Below are 27,540 nucleotides of genomic sequence, written 5' to 3' on the forward strand. Positions count from 1 at the left end.
TGTCTCCCGCATTGTACTTTTCATCTGATTTGTTGTTCGCCATTCTGTGGATTCTGTAATCCCGTAACCCGTCGCCACTGTAAAGTCCTGTCCCCTCAGTACAGATTCACATGGGGCATGTAGTGAAGTCAAGGTCACTCTGGACCTGCACCTTTATTTCACAGCTCTGGAATGCTGCACTTGCCTGAGACCTGTCCTTATATACCTGTCTCTTGCAAGTGCACCCCTGGTGGTAAGGGATGCTGGAGGTTACAAGTCATATCTTATTACAGTCATGTATAGCATGTTAGGATACAGTTATATATAATAATGTAAGATACATGACAGTAATGATGGCAACTGTCAGTGCGCACTGTCATTTCCCCTCTGAATATCACGATTTAGCGCATGCGTAGATAACCGCAAGGTTCCTGAAGTTGCGTTCAGTCATTCACTGCTTCGACACAGGATGCACTGTGAAACTGCACCCCGCTCCCCCCCGCCCCTCACGCCCTCCCCACCATCATCATCATCATAGGCAGTCCCTCAGAATCAAGGAAGACTTGCTTCCACTCTTAACATGAGTTCTTAGGTGGCTGTACAGTCCAATACGAGAACCACAGTCTCTGTCACAGGTGGGGCAGATAGTCGTTGAGGGAAGGGATGGGTGGGACAGTTTGCCGCACGCTCTTTCCGCTGCCTGTGCTTGATTTCTGCATGCTCTTGGCGATGAGCCTCGAGGAGCTCAGTGTCCTCCCGGATGCACTTCCTCCACTTAGGGTTATCTTTGGCCAGGGACGCCCAGTTGTCAGTGAGGATGTTGCACTTTATTAGAGAGGCTTTGATGGTGTCCTTGTAATGTTTCCGCTGCCCACGTTTGGCTTGTTTGCTGTGAAGGAGTTCTGAGTAGAGCGCTTGCTTTGGGAGTCTCGTGTCTGGCATGCAAACAATGTGGCCTGTCCAGCGGAGCTGATCAAGTGTGGTCAGTGCTTCACTGCTGGGGATGTTGGCCTGGTCAAGGTCGCTAATGTTGGTGCGTCTGACCTCCCAGGGCATTTGTAGGATCTTGCGGAGACATCGTTGGTGGTATTTCTCCAGCGACTTGAGGTGTCTACTGTACATGGTCTATGTTTCTGAGCCATACAGGAGGGTGGGTATTACTACAGCCCTGTAGACCATGAGCTTGGTGACAGTTTTGAGGGTCTGGTCTTGAAACACTCTTTTGCTCAGGTGGCCGAAGGCTGCGCTGGCGCACTGGAGGCGGTGTTGGATCGCATTGTCAATGCTTGCTCTTGTTGATAGGAGGCTCCCGAGATAAGGGAAGTGGTCTACGTTGTAAAGGGCCACGCCGAGGATCTTGATGACTGGGGGGCATTGCTGTGCGGCGAGTACAGGCTGGTGGATGACCTTTGTTTTACTGATGTTTAGCATAAGGCCTATGATTTCGTATGCCTCAGTAAATATGTCCTGGAGTTCAGCCTCTGTGTATGCGCAGATGCAGGCGTCATCCGCGTACTGTAGCTCAACGACAGAGGTTGGGGTGGTCTTGGACCTGGCCTGGAGACAGCGAAGGTTGAACAGGTTCCCTCTGGTTCTGTAGTTTAGTTTCACTACAGAGCTGGAGCTTGTCAACTGTGAGGTGGAGCATGGCGATGAGAAAGATTGAGAAGAGGGTTGGGGCGATGACGCAGCCCTGCTTGACCCCGGTCCAGACGTGGATTGGGTCTGTGATGGATACGTTGGTAAGGATCACAGCCTGCATGTCGTCGTGAAGCAGGCTGAGTATGGTGACGAACTTATGGGGGCAACCGAAACAGAGGATGCTCCATAGACCCTCGCGGTTGAAGGCTTTGAAGGCCTTTGTAAGATCGAAGAAGGCCATGTATAAGGGCTGGCGCTGTTCCCTGTATTTTTCCTGCAGCTGTCGCACTGCAAAAATCATGTCTGTTGTGTCTCGTAGGGGACGAAATCCGCACTGCGATTCCGGGAGGAGCTCCACGGCCACAGGGAGAAGATGGTTGAGGACGAATAGCTGCCAATCAGTGAAATCAATGGAACTGATGAAAACTTCAGCTTTTCTGCATTAATATCACTGTTAAACACCCCATTAAATGTTAAGCCTTGTTGGAATAGGTGTAGCTGGATTTTTAACAGCAACGCAACTGTTTTGGCTCAGAAAAATGAATTTTATATAAAATTATGGACTCTTTGTGTTTATTATATTTAGAAGGATGTTTTAAAGAAGCTGTTCAGAACCACTATATCTTCCTAATCTTGTTACCAATTTATTTCATGGAGAAAATGAATTTGTTAGGAAATACTATTTTTGATTTAATTTAATATTAATGTAATTGCAGTAAAATCCTATGGGCTAGACTTTGCAAATTGTGCCGCCACCGCTCGTATCTCGGTGGTAATTGGGCAGTTAGAAGAAAAGGATTAATGCATACCGCCCGATCAGGACCGAAAATGAATGCCTTAATTTTCACCTTAATGTATCTCGGCACTGGCGAGGGCGGCGGTCTCTGACAGTGGGCGGCCATAGTCCTCGTGTAAGGCCGGCTTGATCCAGACCGGCCTTACTGCGCATGAGCGTATTTTTTTCCCTCTGTGCGCATGCGCAATGGATTTTTTTTGCGCATACGCATGGATTTTTTTGCGCATGTGCAATGAATTTTTTTTTAAATCCACGTTTTGGGGCTCAGGGGTCATCCCACGCATGCACAATTGAGTAAGGGAGGGCTAAGGAAAAAGAGTAGGAAACTTGAGTACAATTGATGATTATTCTAATTAAAACTAAAATGGAAGAAGATTTAACGGTCGCGATGGAGGTGGAGCCCGAGGCGAATGTTGGAAGGAGGAACAGGGCTAAACGTTTTTCAATGGAAGCGCAAGCTGCGCCAGTCCACGAGGTGGAAGCGCGCTGGGACCGATTGACCCGGGACGGTCATGGCAAGCCCAGCCCTCAAGGAGATCAGCGAATATGGGCAGAAATTACCGAGGTGGTGTCCTCGGACACCCAGATCCGCCGGGGGCCAGCCAGTGCAGAAAGCGCTGGAACGACATTGTTTCGGTCGCAAGAGTAAGTAAAAACTTTAATAAATTTAGTAATTCAATGATTCATTAGTTAAAATGTGAAAGTGCCATGCTGTGCGTTTCTTAATATCTCTAAATTTGGAGTTACTATAAACGATGTTATTAGAAACATAGAAACATAGAAACATAGAAAATAGGTGCAGGAGTAGGCCATTCGGCCCTTCTAGCCTGCACCGCCATTCAATGAGTTCATGGCTGAACATTCAACTTCAGTACCCCATTCCTGCTTTCTCGCCATACCCCTTGATCCCCCTAGTAGTAAGGACCTCATCTAACTCCTTTTTGAATATATTTAGTGAATTGGCCTCAACAACTTTCTGTGGTAGAGAATTCCACAGGTTCACCACTCTCTGGGTGAAGAAGTTCCTCCGCATCTCGGTCCTAAATGGCTTACCCCTTATCCTTAGACTGTGACCTCTGGTTCTGGACTTCCCCAACATTGGGAACATTCTTCCTGCATCTAACCTGTCTAACCCCGTCAGAATTTGAAACGTTTCTATGAGGTCCCCTCTCATTCTTCTGAACTCCAGTGAATACAAGCCCAGTTGATCCAGTCTTTCTTGATAGGTCAGTCCCGCCATCCCGGGAATCAGACTGGTGAACCTTCGCTGCACTCCCTCAATAGCAAGAATGTCCTTCCTCAGGTTAGGAGACCAAAACTGTACACAATACTCCAGATGTGGCCTCACCAATGCCCTGTACAACTGTAGCAACATCTCCCTGCCCCTGTACTCAAATCCCCTTGCTATGAAGGCCAACATGCCATTTGTTTTCTTAACCGCCTGCTGCACCTGCATGCCAACCTTCAATGACTGATGTACCATGACACCCAGGTCTCTTTGCACCTCCCCTTTTCCTAATCTGTCACCATTCAGATAATAGTCTGTCTCTCTGTTTTTACCACCAAAGTGGATAACCTCACATTTATCCACATTATACTTCATCTGCCATGCATTTGCCCACTCACCTAACCTATCCAAGTCGCTCTGCAGCCTCACAGCATCCTCCTCGCAGCTCACACTGCCACCCAACTTAGTGTCATCCGCAAATTTGGAGATACTACATTTAATCCCCTCATCTAAATCATTAATGTACAGTGTAAACAGCTGGGGCCCCAGCACAGAACCTTGCGGTACCCCACTAGTCACTGCCTGCCATTCTGAAAAGTACCCATTTACTCCTACTCTTTGCTTCCTGTCTGACAATCAGTTCTCAATCCATGTCAGTACACTACTCCCAATCCCATGTGCTCTAACTTTGCACATCAATGTCTTGTGTGGGACCTTGTCGAACGCCTTCTGAAAGTCCAAATATACCACATCAACTGGTTCTCCCTTATCCACTCTACTGGAAACATCCTCAAAAAATTCCAGAAGATTTGTCAAGCATGATTTCCTTTCACAAATCCATGCTGACTTGGACCTATCATGTCACCTCTTTCCAAATGCACTGCTATGACATCCTTAATAATTGATTCCATCATTTTACCCACTACCGATGTCAGGCTGACCGGTCTATAATTCCCTGTTTTCTCTCTCCCTCCTTTTTTAAAAAGTGGGGTTACATTGGCTACCCTCCACTCCATAGGAACTGATCCAGAGTCAATGGAATTTTGGAAAATGACTGTCAACGCATCCATTATTTCCAAGGCCACCTCCTTAAGTACTCTGGGATGCAGTCCATCAGGCCCTGGGGATTTATCGGCCTTCAATCCCATCAATTTCTCCAACACAATTTCCCGGCTAATAAGGATTTCCCTCAGTTCCTCCTCCTTACTAGACCCCCCGACCCCTTTTATAACCGTGTCCTCCTTCGTGAATACCGAACCAAAGTACTTGTTCAATTGGTCCGCCATTTCTTTGTTCCCCGTTATGACTTCCCCTGATTCTGACTGCAGGGGATCTACGTTTGTCTTTACTAACCTTTTTCTCTTTACATATCTATAGAAACATTTGCAATCCGTCTTAATGTTCCTGCAAGCTTCTTCTCATACTCCATTTTCCCTGCCCTAATCAAACCCTTTGTCCTCCTCTGCTGAGTTCTAAATTTCTCCCAGTCCCCAGGTTCGCTGCTATTTCTGGCCAATTTGTATGCCACTTCCTTGGCTTTAATACTATCCCTGATTTCCCTTGATAGCCACGGTTGAGCCACCTTCCCTTTTTTATTTTTATGCCAGACAGGAATGTACAATTGTTTTAGTTCATCCATGCGGTCTCTAAATGTCTGCCATTGCCCATCCACAGTCAACCCCTTAAGTATCATTCGCCAATCCATCCCAGCCAATTCACGCCTCATACCTTCAAAGTTAGCCTTCTTTAAGTTCTGGACCATGGTCTCTGAATTAACTGTTTCATTCTCCATCCCAATGCAGAATTCCACCATATTATGGTCACTCTTCCCCAAGGGGCCTCGCACAACGAGATTGCTAATTAATCCTCTCTCATTACATAACACCCAGTCTAAGATGGCCTCCCCCCTGGTTGGTTCCTCGACATATTGGTCTAAAAAACCATCCCTTATGCACTCCAGGAAATCCTCCTCCACCGTATTGCTTCCAGTTTGGTTAGCCCAATCTATGTGCATATTAAAGTGTTTTGCTTTAATTATTAAGATGTGTTCATCATGCATAACTTGGAAGGTGACGGTGCATTAATGGGACAGTGATGAAAAGCATTGGGGGTGCTTACTAGATAAGAACGTGAAAGTTTAGCCCTATGTTTCTTCCTCTGAATTTAATGTTGGGTACAGCTACAAGCTAAAATTCTGATTGATTTTCCCCTCCCTAACTTGGAGTCACAAAGGTCAATTGTGGTATTCCTATGGTCAGCGAACAGTGCAGGCTAGGGATCAAACTTTGGACCCTCTTGGTCTGTATGGCTCAGCATTACACTAAGCAGCAAATTAAACTCAGCTATTGGGGGAGTGCCCTTAATTCAGATTGACTGAAGTTAAATTGGTTCAAGTGTTACGATGCAGCTCTACTGCTGACTGATCTGCTGAGCTTTTCCAGCATTTTGTTTTATTTCAGATTTCCAGCATCTGCAGTATTTTGCTTATGATTTCATCCCACTGACTTCAAGAAAATGGCAATTTTTATACCCCACTGATTTCATTGTTCTTATATGAAAAATAAATATGCATCCGCCACCCTAAAGGGCAAATGATACATTATGCTTTAAGCACTATTTGTCGTATTTGCTGTACTGCGTATCGAGTTTTTTATTATTTGTTTTTTTCAAATAATTTGTAAATTCTGTACTTATTGTTGTGAAGAATTACAGTACATGTAATCAAACACTTTTCCTCCAAATTCACATGCAGAAGATAGATGTAACATGAAGTCGTTAAAAGCACCAGTGTGCTTGATTACCAGTGTTCGAACATTTCCATTTCCATCCACCCCAGTCACATTAATGGCCTGTATGGTTTTGCATCAACTAAGAATTAATTTGAGATGGTACAAGAGGGAGATTGTCAAGTTTTGCGATTTTTGATAATTTATTTCTTCACTGAAAAGATTTAGGATTGAGTTGTTTTAAAACAAAACTAATTTGCATAGCTTTAAAAAAATCTACAAACTACAGGCACTGAGCATGTGCAGTAAAGCCAGAGGGCCAGTTTGTGGAGTAAACCAGTTCACAATCTATTTCAAATTGTTACAGTTAGAGTCAATTGTTCATCCTAGGCCTATTAGCCAGGATGGCCTCTATTCATTTTGAGAACAGTTGCAGATAGTTTCTTTAGATCCATATTGCACCCTAGTTTAATTGATTGGCCTACTGAGAATGTAGCTGAACACAGTGAGCTGGATTAAGAATTTTTGGAGCCTGAACACCAAGAACATTTGGGGCCCTCCACGCAATCTCCCCATCCCACCCCAAATCCAGTAAAACACAAACATGTAGTAAAATGCAAGAATAGGCCTGTGGAATGATTACATACTGTGTTATTAATAAAGCAAATCATATCACAATATTAAGTGAAACTGCTTAATTTTGTCACAAACACAAAAATAACAGGAGAGAGTAAATTCTGAAAGTTTAATACCAAAGGTGTTTGCAAAAGAGACTTGAGAGACCATTATAACCAGGAAACAAAGAAAACCTTTGTTCCATCTTTCTAATTTTAGAAGTTAATAGTCATTTCATTGAGCTGCAGCATCATCCAGTCCAATTTATAGCTATACTTTCACTTCAGATATGTAAGGGGCAATTTGCTAGGAGCTCTTTCGGAGCCTTGTTTGCTGAGAGGAGGCATTGGAAAATTGGGCACACATAGCACCTGATTGTATGATTCTTCAAATTCAAATCAATAAAAAATGATGTGCAACATATGCTTGATTTTCTGATACGTGTCTCCAATTGGCAAGGCTTCTTGTCAGTAGCACAGTCAGAAAATTTTCCCTGTAATGCACACTTTAGCTGCAGACCATCATTGGAACATTACAAATTCTCTGTTGGTTATTCACAACCAACTTCACTGGAATCAAGCCAGTGTGATGCTGCATTTGTGCTGTTATTTGAAGTAGCATGTGGTGCTGAATTGTCAATATGGACATTCTGCTTTTAGGAGTTATAGCATAGTTTACAAATAACCCTTTTATGCATATACAAAAATAGGGTAAATGCCAGCTTGGCTCACTGGCACCACTCTCATCTGAGTCAGACATTTGTGGGTTCAAGCCCTACTGCAGGATCTGAGTTCAAAATCTAACCTGACACTTCAGTGCAGTGCTGAGGGACTGGTGCATTGTCAGAGGTCCCATTTCTTGGATAAGAAATTAACTGAAGCCCCAACTGTTTTTTCAAATGGATAGTAAAGATCCTATGGCACTATTCAAAGTAAAGCAGGGAATTCTTCCAGTGTCCTGGTCAACATTTATTCCAACCAATACCACCAAACAGATTAACTAATCATTTATCTCAAATTGGCTGCCACGTTTGCCTCCATAACCACAGTGACTGCACTTCAAAAAGTAACCAATTGACCCGTGAAGCGCTTTGGGACATCCTGCAGCTGTGAAAGGTATTATATAAATGCAAGTTTGTTCTTTCTTTCTTTCTTAAGCACAAGGAGTACACACTGCACACATATTTACACTCACAAGCTACATTCCTATTGAAAGCATCTGAGAAATAGCTGAATTGTATAAGACAGGTATGTGTTTTTGCTTAAAATTTACTTCATTTGAACCAAATCCTTGGTTGCATACACTAAACAATAAATGATTAATAAATAGAGCCTTAGTTGCATAAAGAACAGAATAAATGTCATTATAAAAGCAAAATACTGTGGATACTAGAATCTGGAATAAAAACAGAAAATGCTGGAAATCTCTGCGGGTCAGGCAGCATCTGTGAAAGCAACATTAACGTTTCTGGTTGATGACCCTTTGTCAGAACTGGAGAGTCTTTGGAAAGAACAGATTCTTAACAAGCACTGAAAGGAAAGGGAAGGGAAGGTCTGTGATAGGGTGAAAGACAGGAGAGATTAGAGACACAATATAATTATATACTGACATTACATTATAGAGTCTGTTGTCAACAGAAGTCACATTGAAGAGGTCACTGGTTGGCTTAAGCATCAACTAAAAGGCCAATCAAACTTTCTTAAAATGTTGTCTAATTTTGCCATGGGTATACTGAAACAGACATTGAATGTTACAAATGCTGAAGTATTATCTTTTGGAGATAGAAAAGTGAGGGAGTGTGAAATTATCCCCTTTATTCAGTCAAAAGACAATTCAATTTACGCAATATGCTCTGTACAGTCATATCAAATAACATAAAATAGCTTCTCTAACCCATGATTTCAAAGTGATCAATGGACCAGCATTCTATTGCTCGATAGTAAATAATCATTTATATTTTCCATAAGTCATCAGTCTATTTTCAAAAAGCACAAAGGAATGCTGTGGCAGCAGAAACATCTTAAATAGTAATTTGAGTCTAAGGCACAAGAACAAGGACAAAGAAAAGTGATAGCTACAGGATTAGAATACATATGAGCAGTGGCTTAACATCAGCACAGCAAGAAAACATACAGAGCAATTGTTGCAAGAACAACTCATCACAACTGCACAGAAAATAAGAAATGGTGTTTACTAGCTATAGAAAAATCATTAGGTGTCGGTCGAGCAATATCTTACTTTGAACAAAGGGCATACTTTTTACCTCCTCCAGGCTCAGATTCAAGCTATGTACAATTCTGTGTCAACTCTTTATAGCATTAGAAAAACACATTGATCAGATATTAGCCAGCTTATTTTTTTTTATATATACAGGACCTTTAAATTATTTAACTGGGTTGCATGTGTCTATAGAACAGACTGCAGCATTTTCTGGAGCTGTTTAACATACTTACTTATCACTTCCTAGCCCTACTCAAGGTTGGCTGCTCCAAGCCAGATATCCGTTAGTAGATAGAATGGGATTTACTGTTGAATTTTGTTATAGGTACATTTTTTCCTTGGCCAGTGTTGATGTGTCATGATTGTTCAAGTGACCATTTGGCAAAATAACAGTTTGTTAAAAGAACAGGAAAACAATAGTTATGTTGATCGAGAGATTTCTGCTTTCAAAGTTGCACTGGCTGAAAATGGAGCTGTCATGGCGGACTGTTTTGCGATGCTACATTCCACATGTAGGACCACTTTTAATGTCAATGGCACTGTGACACTAGCTTTTTCAAAAATGCAGGACTTTATTGGGACTAATGCCCATTGGCCAGCCAATCAGAATGCATGAAAATCTTAATCTTTTACAAAATACCCACTTTTCTTTCATACATTGTTCGAGGACACCTTTTTCAACACACCAATAATGAATCTGGATGATATGCAACACAATTAAAGTATATCAAAATTAAGATTTCTATAAACTATAGTCTGTTAACATATAAAATTACAAGTCGATGCATAGTTTATGTTTAAATATTTTATTGGGGTGAAAATACATGTAGGAGTGGTTAAAATTGGTTATGGCACAGCATTAGAACACCTCAATCACTCTAATTCATTCTTATAATTCAGAGTTTTTGAATTATGTTTCATTCCTCTACAAACATTGAGATTTTGTGTACTTGCTACATCATTGATATATAAATTTTAAAAATGCATTTTAAAGTCAAGCTTTAAATGTACATTGGCAACTCAATAAATAACAGATAGCTTAAGTTGCAATTATTTTGTCCATGATTCATTTCATCTATTCATAAAGCTCTCTAAAACTTTAAGGATGATGTGAAAAATCTGGTGGATTCTAAAAGGAATCAATTATGCTGTACCACTTAATTACAAAGTATTGCTTGAATGTGGTAGTTAAGTGTAATGTCTTTCTTAGCTCCAATTACACAGATATTAATCTGTACAACATTGAATATATCTAACAGTTACAGTAATTCCAACTTGTTTCCTGGATGCAATGGTGCTAAGTAGCTTTCTAGTGTATTTCCCAGACTTATCTTACAATCATAAAAATGTTGCACATAATTGAATGTTTTCAATTACCAATGAAGATTTTTACCATATCTATAAAGCGATGTTATACTATAGATCAGTGTTGCCCAATATGTTAGTCACTAGCCACATGTGGCTAATTGGGAATCCAGATGTGGCTAATTGCATTTTTGGTCAGTGAATAAAAAATGAGTAAGAGAAACACACCATCATTGAGCATGTGATCTCAATACTCATATTTACATAGTGTAAACATGTGTACTTTAACCTTTTTGTGCATTTGTTGATTAAATAGCAAGACAAAAAGCATAGCCTGTGTTTTTTTGATCGTGGCTTGTGCTTCACTTCCTTGGTTACTGCTTATTAGTTACCTGCTAAAATGGTGTGTAACACAGGTAAAAACGCTGGACTTCAGCACCATAGAAACACCAGCAACATTGTATGGCAAGGGGAGTTATCATTGTAGTCAGCTCAACCAATAACTGCTCCAGGCCAGAAGAAAGCAACCCAACTAATGATGAGCATCCCCTACAGGTCCAGTCATGGAAAAGGTCGAGCAGCATCCAACTATGTTCTGGATGGAGAGCAGGGGTCGGTCTGGGGTGTCTCATTGTTCGAATTAACATTCTCAGCAACCACTGCTGGCCAAAAACCTAGAAGCTGTACTAAGATGTGGTTTATACTGATAAATCCATTCCAGAATTTCAAAATTTGATGAAAGAGAAAGATTGCAAAGTTTCGCAGTGATTGGTGGCAGATGTTTGTTAAGCAAATATGCATGTGAAGTATATTTATCAGTATTGTGTGTAAGGCCTTTTTTTAAAATAAAGTTAGTGCATGTGACTAAACTGGTGTTGCTGTAGCCATGCCTTTAGATAGTCAACGACTGTTATAGATACTTGTCTCAGACCACTACAGTGTAATGGACAGTTGGCAGGCCCAAGTTGTACTGCTGGCTGCACTTTGTAATAAACTCAGCATCAAAGGTACACTGTATATATGTGTGAGCATGCATATGCAATGTTCTTTTCCCTGATCATGTTAGGAGTAGATGGGAGCTTCAATTCTCTGTCAACTTTGAAATGGTTTAAAAGTAAGTTTATAAAGTATCCACGTGGTTTACTAAGCTGCTTAAGCTCTTCTTAAACATGACTTCACTGTTATACTATTTCCAATGCAAAGCCCAAGTGGTCTGTGACGAGAGCTCAAGGAGTTGGATTGGGATATGTTTTTGCATTGATTTAAAAATGGGGTATAATATATAATCACAGCGGTGTCTTACAAATGCCTATTTATAGTTTTAATAAAAAGCTGGTTTGCTGGCCATCTAATCCATGAACTGGTAATAGGCGTCAGCATTCCTGATACAGCCCACTCATTGATTCATTCAGCTCTATTAAAGTGTTTTTTCAATTTCCCACTTTAATGATGCGTCTGCAGCAGAAGTATGAACTTGTTCTTTTTCCTTTACAGAAGCGACAAACCCTCTTTGTACTTGCATTATTTTCTGGTGTTATTTCACAGAATAATGCAGTATTCGGAATTTATGTAAATGTAAATGTATCCAGAGAGAATGTTCATCAATCTGGCTCCTAATTAAAAGTCCTAATATGTGAATAATAAAATAAATTTAAAGCTTTTAATCATTATTTTCACATCATCTTTTAAGTTCAACTGGACTAAAAGAAGCAGCTGTAATGAAGGTTCAGCCATCAATAGCTTTTATTTTCTTTTATGCTAATCTTATGACTGAATGATTAGAGATGGAGAGAAAAACTGTGAACGTAGAAAATTTGAAATAAAACCTACATTTCTGGAATTACACACGTGAGTTAGCATCTGAAAATGAGAGGTTCAGCTTTTGGATGGGAACCTTCTTCAGAACTTATACAGAATGGTTCTGATGAAGGGCCCTATCCAAAATGTCAACCTATCTTTTTCAATGTTGACTTACCACCTGTGCATTTCCAACATTTTCTGTTTTATTTCCCAATGGAAAGATTGCTTTATTAGCAACATTTTAAACAGTAAAATGTAATCAAATAAAATCATATATATATACAGTAAGGAAACCTGTTTTCTATTACTGATCAACTTGGAGAAGTATTTTATTTTAGATCAGAACTTTTGAATGTAAAATCTCCCTTTTAATATATCAATAAATCATACAGTTCATATCTTCAATTCAACTATTGTGATGAGGTAATAAGACAAAAAAACTTAAATGCTACTTTAAAATAGAAAAGGTGAACTCTTAAAAAATATAAAAACAGGCACTCTTAACAGCTTTATAGCAAGTTTAGGGCCTTGAACCTCAAAAGTGACTATATTAAAACTGGGTAAAGTACATGTGTACATTTGAATAGCTCAAATACAATCATGTCCTACATCCAATATTATATGTTCAAGCTTTGGAAGTTCATGTCCCCTGTGATGCAAGTGTTGCTAACAGTTTCACTTCAACAAAAATGTACTGTAGTAGGAAGTAAGTGCACATACAAACATCAGCTTGCACGATGATTCAGTGAAATGAATTCAAACACTGAGGCTGTATTCTGCTTTTAAAAGTCATTTTACACTGAAGCTACATTCATAGTAATATGAGGTTCAAAAGTCACTAAGGCTTGGGCTGGCTGTGGCTGTCTGAAATTTATCTGACTGGTAAGGCTTTTTAGATCTGTGGGTAATGATAATATCTGATTACATAATTTCTGATAATCTTGAATTTGTTTTCCTTCACTAGTCATGAACAAGGGTTATCCATTTAAAAAACTGTTGAATAGATGTGCTAATCACACAATGGCGCTGCAAATGTGAATAATTTAAAATTTTATAAAAGAGTACATTATAACTTTATATCCTGCTGGCCACTGATTGATAAAAATACTCAGCGAATCCTTTAATATTTGAAACTAAAGTTCTTTTACAATGCAAGATTCTTAATTGTTTGGCTTAATTTAAATAAGGCTTCCAGGCCATGATACGACAGTTAGTGTTACTTTGTTTCGCTGCTCTTTCAGCATTGGGACAAGAGCAGAATGGCTCATGCCTGCTGTTGAGAGTCCATTCACTGCTACAATCATATCACCACACCTGTGGAGAAGAAAACAAAATGTATTATTCCTTTAGATTTCACAGGTTTTTAATTTTTCTGTTTCTAATCATTTATGGAGAATGACAATTTACAATGTTGTAAGAATATTCACAATAGCACCCAGCTACAAAATAATATGGTAACGTAATTATATTATCTTATTTACTAATACAAAAGCAAAATACTGCAGATGCTGGAATCTGAAAAAGAAACAGAAAATGCTGCAAATCTCAGCAGGTCAGACAGCATTATGTGGAGAGAAGCAGAGTCAACATTGAGTTCAACTATTTCAGACCTTAACCTCTGCCCATATTTTGCTCTGATGTATTTATTCTCTCTCTTTGTTTCCCATGCCAGCTGATAATTATCCTGCCATTCACACCCTATCTAAACTAATCTTTTTCTAGCTTCTGCTATTACCATCCCAAGTCATCCCATCATCCCCTGTCTCTCAAATCTCTCCTGTTTTCCACCCTTTCACAGACATTCCCTTTTGTTCTTTCCTCCCCTCCCCCTTTCAGTGCTCCTTAAGAATTTGTTCATTTCGAACATTCACCAGTTCTGACGACGGGTCATCGAGCCGAAACGTTAACTCTGCTTCTCTCCACAAATGCTGCCTGACCCACTGAAATTGCCAGCATTTTCTATTTTTATATCTTATTGACTATACTAGGATAATTTCAAAATATCAGTGGATTTTCTGATTTGTGGACTCCCATTGTTTACTGGCATCTGCCTGGCTGCTTCCAGACTGATGTACTGCCAAAACTTCCAGTCATTAATAATTCCAGGCGATTCTTGCCTGCACAGTGGACAACAGCTGAGATCTTGTAAGGTGAGAAGGATTTCATGAGTTCCTGCAGATACTTAACATACTATAGCAAGAGAGTTTAAAATGCTTATTCTTTTCTTCTTCCTCTTCCCCAAATGATAGATTAATCTTAGATTTAGAAAGAAACATATTACTTGGGAATACATAGAATTTTACAACACAAAAACAGGCCATTCACCCCAACTGGTCTATGACAGTGTTTGTGCTGCTCACAAGTCTCCTAAGTTGGGTGGCAGTGTGAGTTGCGAGGAGGATGCTATGAGGCTGCAGAGTGACTTGGATAGGTTAGGTGAGTGGGCAAATGCATGGCAGATGAAGTATAATGTGGATAAATGTGAGATTATCCACTTTGGTGGTAAAAACAGAGAGAAAGACTATTATCTGAATGGTGACAGATTAGGAAAAGGGGAGGTGCAACGAGACCTGGGTGTCATGGTACATCAGTCATTGAAGGTTGGCATGCAGGTACAGCAGGCGGTTAAGAAAGCAAATGGCATGTTGGCCTTCATAGCGAGGGGATTTGAGTACAGGGGCAGGGAGGTGTTGCTACAGTTGTACAGGGCCTTGGTGAGGCCACACCTGGAGTATTGTGTACAGTTTTGGTCTCCTAACTTGAGGAAGGACATTCTTGCTATTGAGGGAGTGCAGCGAAGGTTCACCAGACTGATTCCCGGGATGGCGGGACTGACATATCAAGAAAGACTGGATCAACTGGCTTGTATTCACTGGAGTTCAGAAGAATGAGAGGGGATCTCATAGAAACGTTTAAAATTCTGACGGGTTTAGACAGGTTAGATGCAGGAAGAATGTTCCCAATGTTGGGGAAGTCCAGAACCAGGGGTCACAGTCTAAGGATAAGGGGTAAGCCATTTAGGACCGAGATGAGGAGAAACTTCTTCACCCAGAGAGTGGTGAACCTGTGGAATTCTCTACCACAGAAAGTTGTTGAGGCCAATTCACTAAATATATTCAAAAAGGAGTTAGATGTAATCCTTACTACTAGGGGGATCAAGGGGTATTGCGAGAAAGCAGGAATGGGGTACTGAAGTTGCATGTTCAGCCATGAACTCATTGAATGGCGGTGCAGGCACGAATGGCTTACTCCTGCACCTATTTTCTATGTTTCTATGTAACTCTATTTCCCATAATCATATCACAATAACCTATTATTCCTTTCTCCCTCATGTGTTTATCTAGCATTCCCTTAAAGGCATCTATGCTCGTCACCTCAACTATTCCTTGTGGTAATGAGTTTGACATTGTAATCACTCTCTGGGTAAAGTTTCTCCTGAATTCCCTGTTGGACTTATTAGTGACTATCATATTTATGGCCCTTAGTTTTGGTTTCCCCACATGTGGAAACATCTTCTCTGCAGCTACCCTATCAAACTCTTTCATAATTTTAAAGACCTCTATCAGGTCACCCCTCAGTCTTCTCTTTTCCAGAGAAAACAGTCCAATAGGTAACAGAAGTAGATGAGATCTTGTATGCAGAAATGGAAGTAAGCAGGTGTAATATTTGAAAACTATTACATGAGCCTGGATTGCAATATTAAAAGGAGATGGATGGATGATAGAAAATGGAAAGTCACCATAACTCACTGGGACATAGGTACAGCTCTTATCAATTATTACTGAATGTGGGATGCGTAGTTGCATAAAAATTGCATAGACAAGGAAAGTGAGTGCAGAGTTTTAATTATAGGCAGACTATCAAGTCAAAAAGTTGCAAACATATTTAACTGAGGCAGTTTATATTATAATGATGCTAAGTCTTCAGCATCTTTCAGTTACTGTAGGTCAACTGTACACTGAAAAGCACACTCTGTATAGATCTAGCAAAAATAAACTGCAAATGCTGTAAATCTGAATAAAAACAGAAAATGCTGAAATACGCAACAGATCCTTCAGTATCAGTAAAGGAAAAAGACAAATTAACATTTTGGGTATTGACCCATTACAGGTTCGGCAGCTACAAAATAGTAGTTGTCAATGGAAATGCTGTGTTTTTCGAGTATTTTCTGTTTTTTTATTTCAGTCAAGATCTGAATTGTGTATGATGGCAAGAGTTTGTTAAAAAGCAATTTCAGTAGTTCTAAAATTCAGTGGTCAGCAAGCTGCAGTAAGCTCTCATTTAAGGTTTCCCCTAATGACCTAGAACCAAAATATATAAAAAAGAAAATTAGATTCAGTGGGGTCGAAATTCAGGTGCGCCAGCGCATCTATGATTTCTAGAGTGGTACTTACCGTTGGAATCCTTGGTACGGTAGGTAGAGCCATTTTCAGGACTCAGAAATTTTTTTAAAGTCCCACTGGAAATGACTCGTAATGGGGGCGGGCTTTAGACTGAAACCCAGACTGACTGGCTGAAAATGGATCGGTTGGGGCCTACGCCGCTGTCAAGCAGCGGTGGAGTCGTGGTGACATCACAGCGCGTATATGTCACCACGCTCTCTCCCCTCGGTTAAAGGGGAGAGATTCCAGCATTTTTTATCTTTGGCCACTGGGCCACCAGGGAGTGTTTTGGCCGGGCTAGTGGCCTGGCACCCAAGAGGGGGCAGAATTTTGCCGGCTGATTGGCAAGTTGGTCGGCAAAATGTTTTCCATTGTGGCTGCGGCAGTGGGCCCTCCCCTTTAAGCGCCGCCACTATGCCGGGCCGCACTCAGTGCGGAGATGGTGCACCGGCAGAAAAACCTGCTGGGGGCACCGCGCGGTGGGGATGGACGAGTTCAGATGAATATCGGAAGTTAAGTATTTTTATAGATTAAAACTGGCAGTGCGCCACTCGGGCAGGATGGGGTCCAGGCATAAAAATCCCCGATCTGAATTTAGGTCAGGTCAGTCAGTTGACCCAAAGCAGCGGCCATTCGATTTTTAAGAATGGCTGCCGCAAATGGGCATTAATGGGTCTCTTTGGGACCCTGAATTTAGACCCCCGTGGATATTCTGCATTGAGCTCCCGTTTCATTTGGACTGATAGGAAGGGTGTTTCAAGACTCTCATTATTTCTCACCAATGGAAGGTTCCTGAAAGTGCAGCAGGTTATTAACAGATAGTCTATGAAATAATGATGCAACGATGCCAAAGAGGACTACCCTTGTTAGTACTCTGGGGCACCCTCCCTGGAGAAAAACAAGCCAGGACATAGCTGACAGGTGATTGTTCTCTGTAATATCCACAGGACCTGGCAGCAATTGTATATATCAATGATTCGGAAGGAAACCTTTGGCATTGTTGCCAAATTAAGTTAATTTAAGGGTTAAGTCATGGCAGGAGAGCCCAGACCCATGCCATGCTCTTCCTGTGCTATGTAGGAAATCAGGGACACTTCCAATGGCCCTGACTACTATGTGTGCGGAAGGGTGTCCAGCTGCAGCTCCTGACAGACCGCATTGCGGCACTGGAGCTGCGCATGGATTCACTCTGGAGCATCCGCGATGCTGAGGATGTCGTGAATAGCAAGTTTAGTGAGTTGGTCACACCGCAGGTAAAGGTTACAAAGGCATATAGGAAATGGGTGACCACCAGGCAGAGCAGAAGTCGAAAGGTAGTGCAGGGGTCCCCTGCAGTCATCTCCCTCCAAAACAGATATACCACTTTGGATACTGTTGAGGGAGATGGCTCATCAGGGGAAGGCAACAGCAGCCAAGTTCATGGCACCATGGGTGGCTCTGCTGCACAGGAGGGCAGGAAAAAGAGTGAGCGAGCTATAGTGGTAGGGGATTCTATTGTAAGGGGAAGAGATATGCATTTCTGCAGCCGCAATCGAGACTCCAGGATAGTATGTTGTCTCCTTGGTGCAAGGGTCAAGGATGTCTCGGAGCGGCTGCAGGTAATTCTGGAAGGGGAGGATGAACAGCCAGTTGTCGTGGTGCATATAGGTACCAATAATATAGATTCAAAAAACGGGTTAAGGTCCTACAAGCTGAACTTAGGGAGCTAGGAGTTAAACTAAAAAGTAGGACCTCAAATGTAATAATCTCAGAATTGCTACCAGTGCCATGTGCTAGTCAGAGTAGAAATAGCAGGATAGTTAAGATGAATACGTGGCTTGAGGAATGGTGCAAGAGGGAGGGATTCAAGTTCCTGGGACATTGGAACCGGTTCTGGAGGAGGTGGGACCAGACCGGACGGTCTGCACCTGGGCAGGACCGGAACCGATGTCCTAGGGGGAGTGTTTGCTAGTGCTGTTGGGGAGAGCTTAAACTAATATGGCAGGGGGATGGGAATCTATGCAGGGAGACAGAGGGAAGTAAAATGGGGGTAGAAGCAAAAGGTAGAAAGGAGATAAGGAAAAGTGGAGGGCAGAGAAATCAAAGGCAAAAATCAAAAAGGGCCACATTAAAACATAATTCTAAAAGGACAAAGAGTGTTAAAAAAAACAAGCCTGAAGGCTCTGTGTCTCAATGGGAGGAGCATTCATAATAAGATGGATGAATTAACTGCGCAGGTAGCTGTTAATGGATATGATGTAATTGGGATTATGGAGACATGGCTCCAGGGTGACCAAGACTGGGAACTCAACATCCAGGGGTATTCAATATTCAGGAAGGATAGACAGAAAGGAAAAGGAGGTGGGGTAGCGTTGCTGGTTAAAGAGGAGATTAATGCAATAGTAAGCAAGGACATCAGCTTGGATGATGTGGAATCTGTATGGGTAGAGCTGTGGCACACCAAAGGGCAGAAAACGCAAGTGGGAGTTGTGTACAGACCACCAGTAGTAGTGAGTTTGGGGATGGCATCAAACAGGAAATTAAGGATGCGGCAATAAAAGTACAGCAGTTATCATGGGTGACTTTCATCTGCATGTAGATTGGGCTAACCAAACTGGTAGCAATACGGTGGAGGAGGATTTCCTGGAATGTATAAGGGATGGTTTTCTAGACCAATATGTCGAGGAACCTACTAGGGAGTTGGCCATCCTAGACTGGGTGTTATGTAATGAGAGAGGATTAATTAGCAATCTTGTTGTGCGAGGCCTCTTGGGGAAGAGTGACCATAATATAGTAGAATTCTTCATTAAGATGGAGAGTAACACAGTTAATTCAGAGACTAGGGTCCTGAACTTAAAGAAAGGTAACTTCAATGGTATGAGTTGTGAATCGGCTAGGATAGACTGGCGAATGATACTTAAAGGGTTGACGGTGGATAGGCAATGGCAGACATTTAAACATCAAATGGATGAACTTCAACAATTGTACATCCCTGTCTGGCGTAAAAATAAAACGGGGAAGGTGGCTCAACCGTGGCTAACAAGGGAAATTACGGATAGTGTTGAATCCAAGGAAGAGGCATATAAATTGGCCAGAAAAAGCAGCAAACCTGAGGACTGGGAGAAATTTAGAATTCAGCAGAGGAGAACAAAGGGTTTAATTAGGAGGGGGGAAAATAGAGTATGAGAGTAAGCTTGCAGGGAACATAAAAACTGACTGCAAAAGCTTCTATAGATATGTGAAGAGAAAAAGATTAGTAAAAACAAATGCAGGTCCCTTGCAGTCAGAATCAGGTGTACTTATAATGAGGAACAAAGAAATGGCAGACCAATTGAACAAATACTTTGGTTCTGTCTTCACTAAGGAAGACACAAATAACCTTCCGGAAATACTAGGGGACCGAGGGTCTAGCGAGAAGGAAGAACGAGAGGAAATCCTTATTAGTCAGGAAATTGTGTTAGGGAAATTGATAGTATTGAAGGCCGATAAATCCCCAGGGCCTGATAGTCTGCATCCCAGAGTACTTAAGGAAGTGGTCCTAGAAATAGAGGATGCATTGGTGGTCATTTTCCAACATTCTATGGATCTAGATCAGTTCCTATGGATTGGAGGGTAACTAATGAAACCCCACTTTTTAAAAAAGGGAGAGAGAAAACAGGGAATTATAGACAGGTTAGCTTGACATCAGTAGTGGGGATAATGTTGGAATCAATTATTAAAGATGTAATAGCAGCGCATTTGGAAAGCAGTGACGGGATCGGTCCAAGTTAGCATAGATTTATGAAAGGGAAATCATGCTTGACAAATCTTCTAGAATTTTTTGAGGATGTAACTAGTAGAGTGGACAAGGGAGAATCAGTGGATGTGGTGTATTTGGACTTTCAAACGGCTTTTGACAAGGTCCCACACAAGAGATCAGTGTGCAAAATTAAAGCACATGGCATTGGGGGTAATGTTTTGATGTGGATAGAGAACTGGTTGGCAGACAGGAAGCAAAGAATAGGAAGAAACGGGTCCTTTTCAGAATGGCAGGCAATGACTAGTGGGGTACCGCAAGGTTCAGTGCTGGGACCCCAGCTATTTACAATATACATTAATGATTTTGACAAAGGAATTGAATGTAATATCTCCAGGTTTGCAGACGACACTAAGCTGGGTGGCAGTGTGAGCTGTGAGGAGGATGCTAAGAGGCTGCAGGGTGACTTAGACAGGTTAAATGAGTGGGAAAATGCATGGCAGATGCAGTATAATGCAGATAAATGTGAGGTTATCCACTTTGGTGGCAAAAACAGGAAGGCAGAATATTATCTGAATGGTAACAGATTAGGAAAAAGGGAGGTGCAATGAGACCTGGGTGTCATGGTACATCAGTCATTGAAAGTAGGCATGCAGGTACAGCAAGCAGTGAAGGCGGCAAATGGCATGTTGGCCTTCATAGCGAGAGGACTTGAGTATAGAAGCAGGGAGGTCTTACTGCAGTTGGTGAGGCCACACCTTGAATATTGTGTACAGTTTTGGTCTCCTAATCTGAGGAAGGACATTCTTGCTGTTGAGGGAGTGCAGTGAAGGTTCACCAGACTGATTCCCAGGATGGCAGGACTGACATATGAAGAAAGACTGGATCAACTAGGCTTATAGTCACTGGAATTTAGAAGAATGAGAGGGGATCTCATAGAAACATATAAAATTCTGACGTGATTTGACAGGTTAGATGCAGGAAGAATGTTCCCGATGTTCGGGAAGTCCAGAACCAGGGATCACAGTCTAAGGATAAGGGGTAAGCCATTTAGGACTGAGATGAGGAGAAACTTCTTCACTCAGAGAGTTGTGAACCTGTGGAATTCTCTACCACAGAAAGTTGTTGAGGCCAGTTCGTTAGATATGTTCAAAAGGGAGATAGATGTGGCCCTTACAGCTACAGGGATCAAGGGGTATGGAGACAAAGCAGGAATGGGGTACTGAAGTTGCATGATCAGCCATGATCATATTGAATGGTGGTGTAGGCTAGAAGGGCCGAATGGCCTACTCCTGCACCTATTTTCTATGTTTCTATGATTAGACTTGAATGTAAGGACTATGATTAAGAAGTTTGCATATGATACTAAAATCAGCTCTGTAGTTGATAATGAAGAAGAAAGATGTAGACTGCAGGAAGATATCGATAAACTGGTCAGGTGGGCAGAATAGTGACAAATAGAATTCAATCCGGTGAAGTGTGAGGTATTGCACTTGTGGAGGGCTAACAAGGCAAGGGAATACACATTAAATGGTTAGACACTGAGAAGTGTAGTGGAACAAAGGGACCTTGGAGTGCATGTCCACAGATCCCTATAGGTAGGCCAAATCGATAAGGTAGTTAAGAAAGCATACGAGATACTTGCCCATTAGCCGAGGCATAGAATACAAGAGCAGGGAGGTTATGCTTGAACTGTATAAAACACTAGTTCGGCCACAGCTAGAGTCCTGCATACAGTTCTGGTCACCATATTACAGGAAAGATGCGATTCCACTAAAGAGGGTACAGAGGCTATTTACGAGGATGTTACCTGGACTGGAGAATTTTAGCTATGAGGAAAGATTGGATAGGCTGGGTTTGTATTCTTTGAAACAGAGGAGGCTGAGGGGAGACCCTCTTGAGGTGTGTAAAATTATGAGGGGCCTAGATAGAGTGGATAGGACTGACCTATTTCCTTTAGCAAAGGAGTCAAGAACCAGGGGCATAGATTTAAAGTAATTGGTAGGAGGTTTAGAGGGGGTTTGAGGGGAAATTTCTTCACCCAGAGGGTGGTGGGGGTCTGGAACTCACTGCCTGAAAGGGCGGTAGAAGCAGAAACCCTCATCACATTTAAAAAGTACTTGGATATGCACTCGAAGTGCCGTAATCTACATGACTATGGACCAAGAGCTGGAAAGTGGGATTAGGTTGGATAACACTTTGTCGTCCGGCGTGGACACAATGGGCCAAAATGCCTCCCTCCGTGCTGTAAATTTCTAAGATGCTAAGATTCCGTGGCTGGAGCTTGTTAAGCCCGCCCTGCGGGTTTCCCGGCCAATTAACTGGAAGCTGGTCTGATGACATCATCTAATGATGCATCATCAGCCGGTTTCTTTAAAGGGATCATTCCTAACTATTTTTTTTAAAAACAGTTCTTCTGTCAGTCTTTTGCAGCATTCAGCTACTGCAAACACTGCACAAATGTGGACAGCTGCACCCAGGCTCTCCCATGACTCCCTCCAGATGCTTATGGAAGGAGTCACAGCATGCAGGGAGGTTCTCTTCCATTCCAATGGACGGAAGGAACCTCCCCAGGACACCAACGCAGCCTGCTTGCAGATTGCACGAGGGCACAAGCAGGGATGTCGCCTGGAGGAGCTGGCTGCAGTGGCACAAACCTTTCAATGATCTCAGTAGATCATGAAAGGTTACTGCAAAGCCACACTCAACCTCATCCTGCTGTGCCACTTATCACATCCCGATCACTCTGCCTTCCCTACTCTATCCCTGCACATCCTTACTCACAACAAATTACCTAGCACCTCCACCCATCCCTTTCTCTCTCTATCTATACTATCAGTTCCCCATTTCACTAGCCACCCCTCACACTTACCCTCAGCCTTGTCCAATCATAACAACTAATAACACACAAAGGTAGGCACTTGGGTCCTATAGACAATATTCATGTATCGTTAATGTTGATGTGTTGTCAAACATTGAAATCTTTATTTTCAGGACTTTGCATTCTTGGACAGATTTGTGGGCACCTTTGGAAATGGCTTAGTGAGTTTTAGTGAATGGTGAGACATAAGGGTACCCCCCTCAATGGTCATGAGTGTGCCTGGATTGGGTTGGATATTGCAGAGATGCTTTATGGAGCTGGTGTTGGGTGGTGTCAATCTGGTGCATCATGTGGCAGTCAGCGTGAAGTGAAGTAAATGTGGTCATGGTGAGGCCTCCCAGGCAGCAATGTGGTTGGGTGCTGATGCCCTGTGTACTGTGCAGCATCAGGTGATTGCGGAGAAGGTTGGTGTTGTTGGTGGTGATGCTGATGTGTTTAGTGATGTTGGTGTTGGGGCTGATCGTGGTGGGAATCTAAGGACCTAGGTGAGATTTTTTGAAGAGCACTGATGCTGCTGGAATAGATGGCAGGTGAGGTTCAGATGACAGAAGCGCCCTGTCAATGGTGAGAGAAGTTGCTCCAAGGAGATGACAGTGAATAGAGAGTTCACTGCAAACACTTCCAAAAAGTGAAAGTATCTGCCGCTACCATGCCATAACAGAATAGTGGAAAGAGACAACTTCAGCAAACTTAGTCAATGTTACATTTCTTAAGCATTTGGGATGTTAGGCTCCTGAATGCAGACACAACTTTTGTCTACCTATCTACCACTTCTCTAGCTGCTTTCTGAGAAGAGTTCCCCTCCAAACCAAACTGCCCTTTGCCTCTCCTCTCTGAGCATGAACCTAAAGGCACTATCTAAAAAGGGAGAAATAAGTACTCCTTCCTTCCCGGGGCCTTACTGATGCACTTACTGCAGTCAGCAGTCGGAGGATTAAAAAAATATATTTAAATCAGGGGACCTTGGAAAATACAAGAAGGTCCTCTCTCTACACCCATGATATGAGATGCATCAAGGTAATTCTGGAGGCACTGCAGCTGTGCCAATAACCAACATTTTCCCATTATTGAAGAATAGACAACCTAGCAGTTTGTAAAATAAACTAGTTAATTTCCCTGGCATTGCTCATGGTAAAATAAAACCTCATCTCCCTCTTCCAAAAAATGGCTGGGGGTCGATTTTTATCAAGGTCTCTGCCCGCACAAGTGCTGCCCAAAGTGCCACCGATGGCCGGCGAGGTACCGGACGGTACTTTGGGCGGGATAGTCATCGCCGAGGTCCCTCGAAGGTCGGCGGGCAGCAAATGGACAACGTACGCCACCAATCTGGGCGGTAGCAGGCGGGAGGTCTCATTCTCGGCGGCAGAGGTGCTTGTCACCCAAGTGCCACCGAGGATGGAGTTGGGCCCACGGAGGGTCAAAGACCTAAAAAAAAATCATCGTAAAAAATAAAAAAACTATCGGAAGACCTTCAGGGGACCCCCATCCAGGTAAGTCGCTGTGGAAATTTAAAAAAAAATTTCACTAACCTTTTTTTCAGGTTCTTCATACTTACCGTCGGGGACAGACCAGCCTCCTCGCAGTGGTCCACCCCCGTTCTGACGCCGACTCCCGCCCGCATCAATATGGGAGCTCGGCGGGCGAGAGGTCAGTTGCGCCACTTGGCCGTCCGCTGACGTCAGCGGGCGGTTCCCGGCGGCCCTCCCGCCCGCTCCAGGCCACCTCGAAAGTGGCACTGGTTTGATCTGCAAGAGCAATGTCGGCGGCAGTGGGAGGCAGTCAGCGGCAGCGGGCAGTGAGTTGATGAATTTCAGCTCCCTAATCTCTAGATTTTCTTCTCCCTTAATTTGTCTTTGTTCATCTTCCATTCTTTGTATGGCAAATACACAAATTCTCTCATTGTCTGCATGCATGTTTGTCCCCAACTCTTTAAGGCTGATTTTTATCATCCTGCAGAAACTGTATGGGCCGTCAGTTAAAATGGACACAGTAATTTACCCTCTCCAATCTCTTTACCTTCCCACATGATGCAATTTTCACCTGCTCTTTTGAGCAGGTGAGAGACACACCTGCTGGAAGGCAGCAGGATCCTTCTTTGAGTAAGCAGATTGGGCTCCGACTACATCATTTGGGACTGACTGCATATTTAACCCGAGGCCTGTGCGCAGAAGCCATCGTGATATCCCTGCCAGGCCAACCTGCCAGCAAGCGGATCTGGGGCTAGAAGAGGCCTAAAAAAGTAAGTAATTAAACATTTTTTTAATGTTTCCTTGGACCTTGTAGGCCTTCTGGAAACCTTGAGCATCCCTTGACCCGGGCTTCTCTCCCCCTCCACCGACTGTGATGCCCTCCTGACACCCCTCTGAACCGTTCCTTTGGGTCTCTGGTGGTGGCTTCTACCACCAGAAATCCCTCATCCACCTGCTTGCACTTCCCACCAGGACTCCTGGATCTCATGCTGTGGAGGGTTGGACAGTTTTCCAACCGCCTCAGCTTCCTGCCAGGCGTTATAATTTGTATTCTTGTCTCACTCTCTTCTGGAAGTCTCTCGTTTGTCCTCACTTCTGCATCTCTCTCGCTCTCTCTGCATGCTTTGGACATTTATTTTACTTCACTTATACTAACTAATATAATAACTAATTTAAAATGGTTGATCAATTTTATGTCAATGATTTGTAAATTTCATATTGATATCAAGTGATTCACTGGAACATAAGTTAATTGGCCATTATGTAATTTTCCTACTGTATTAATGTAATGGTTTCTGCAGGAGTGTGAAAGATGATTATTTTTTGCAGTGGTTAGTAGGGGAGCGTGGGAAGCCTGTGTTTAAAACTATATATTCCATGACCACAAGAACCTTGCCACTGTCAAGTTGTTTAAATTATTGTTCTTTACTGTATTTTTATTAGATCTATGTGCCAATTTTTGTCCACTGATGTAAGTCAGGTCTAAATGGTTAAGAACTGGTGCTAATCCCACTGGAATGGTAAGGTACTAACATTACTCAAATGCTTTCAGGTCAGCTCATTTGCATAATTATTCACAGATCCGATAGGGACTTGGGCAGGTGTTAGGAGCACACAAATGGGGGAAGCAGAACATATAATGTACATAAAATATAAGGTGGGATAATAGTCTGAAAGCATTTAGAAAGGCTCAAAGGTATCTCAACTCTTCAACAGTCTTTACCAAGGCTGAAGGGGCATGGGATTAAGAATGACAGATAAAAATGGAGGCAAAGGAAACCCCATGTGAAAGCTTGAGGCTGTATCTGACTGGATCTATCAGTCCTGCTAGTAGCAAGCTTCTTGCACAGATGGCATGGCTCTATTTCTGGCTTTCTGCTGATCCAGACCCTATAAAGAACCAGTATCTGCAGATGTGGGTGCATAGATGTTTTGCAGAGCTGCTCTTACGCAGGCTGACTTGCTTGGCATTCTTTATTGTCCTCGAATAAGGGGATTCCCACGGGGAGAGCTATTGATATCAGTAATGGTGGTGAGGCAAAAAATAATTTGCACAAAAACCTCATCGGCATGAGAAAAATGAAACAAAAAATATGACAAATGCATCAAATGAGAGCTTGCTGTGCACAACATTGGATGCCGCATTTCTTACATAGGATTACATAGGATATACAGCACAGAAACAGGCCATTCGGCCCAACCACTTCATGACAACATGTATGCTCCACTCAAGCCTCCTCCAGTCTTTCCTCACCTAACCTTGTCAGCATAACCCTCTATTCCCTTCTCCCTCATATGCTTATCTAACTGCCCCTTAAATGCATCTAAAAGTATTTGCTTCAACCACTCCCTCTGGTAGCGAGTTCCATATTGGATAAAGACGTTTCTTCTGAATTTCCTATTTGATTTCTTGGTGACTATCTTATATTGATGGCCTCTAGTTTTGCTCTTCCCCACAAGTGGAAACACTCTTCCTGTATCTACTCTGTCAAAACCTTTCATGATTTTAAAGACCTCTATTAGGTCACCTTTCAGCCTTCCCTTTTCAAGAGAAAAGAGCCCCAGCCTGTTCATACTTTCCTGATAGGTATACCCTCGCATTTCTGGTATCATCCTTGTAAATCTTCTCTGTATCCTCTCTAGTGCCTCCATATCCTTTCTATAATATGGCAACCAGAATTATATGCAGTGCTCCAAGTGTGGTCTAACCAAGGTTCAATACAAGTTTAGTATAACCTGTGTTGATTTGTGTATTTGTACTCCGAGATCTTTTTGTTCCTCTT

At 42.3% G+C, this 27,540-nt stretch overlaps 1 protein-coding gene across 1 annotated transcript in view; it reads right to left on the bottom strand.

The window, feature by feature from the left end:
* Positions 1 to 9,995: 9,995 nt before the first annotated feature.
* lnx2a (ligand of numb-protein X 2a) overlaps positions 9,996 to 27,540 on the bottom strand; it is a 262,297-nt gene continuing 244,752 nt past the window's right edge. The window contains exon 11 of the mRNA XM_070892288.1: positions 9,996 to 13,624. Coding sequence (XP_070748389.1) covers positions 13,489 to 13,624 — 136 coding nt within the window. The 3' untranslated portion in view covers positions 9,996 to 13,488. The remainder of the gene's footprint in view (positions 13,625 to 27,540) is intronic.

Source organism: Pristiophorus japonicus, chromosome 10, assembly GCF_044704955.1.
Source record: "Pristiophorus japonicus isolate sPriJap1 chromosome 10, sPriJap1.hap1, whole genome shotgun sequence".
Classification (NCBI taxonomy): Eukaryota; Metazoa; Chordata; class Chondrichthyes; family Pristiophoridae; genus Pristiophorus; species Pristiophorus japonicus.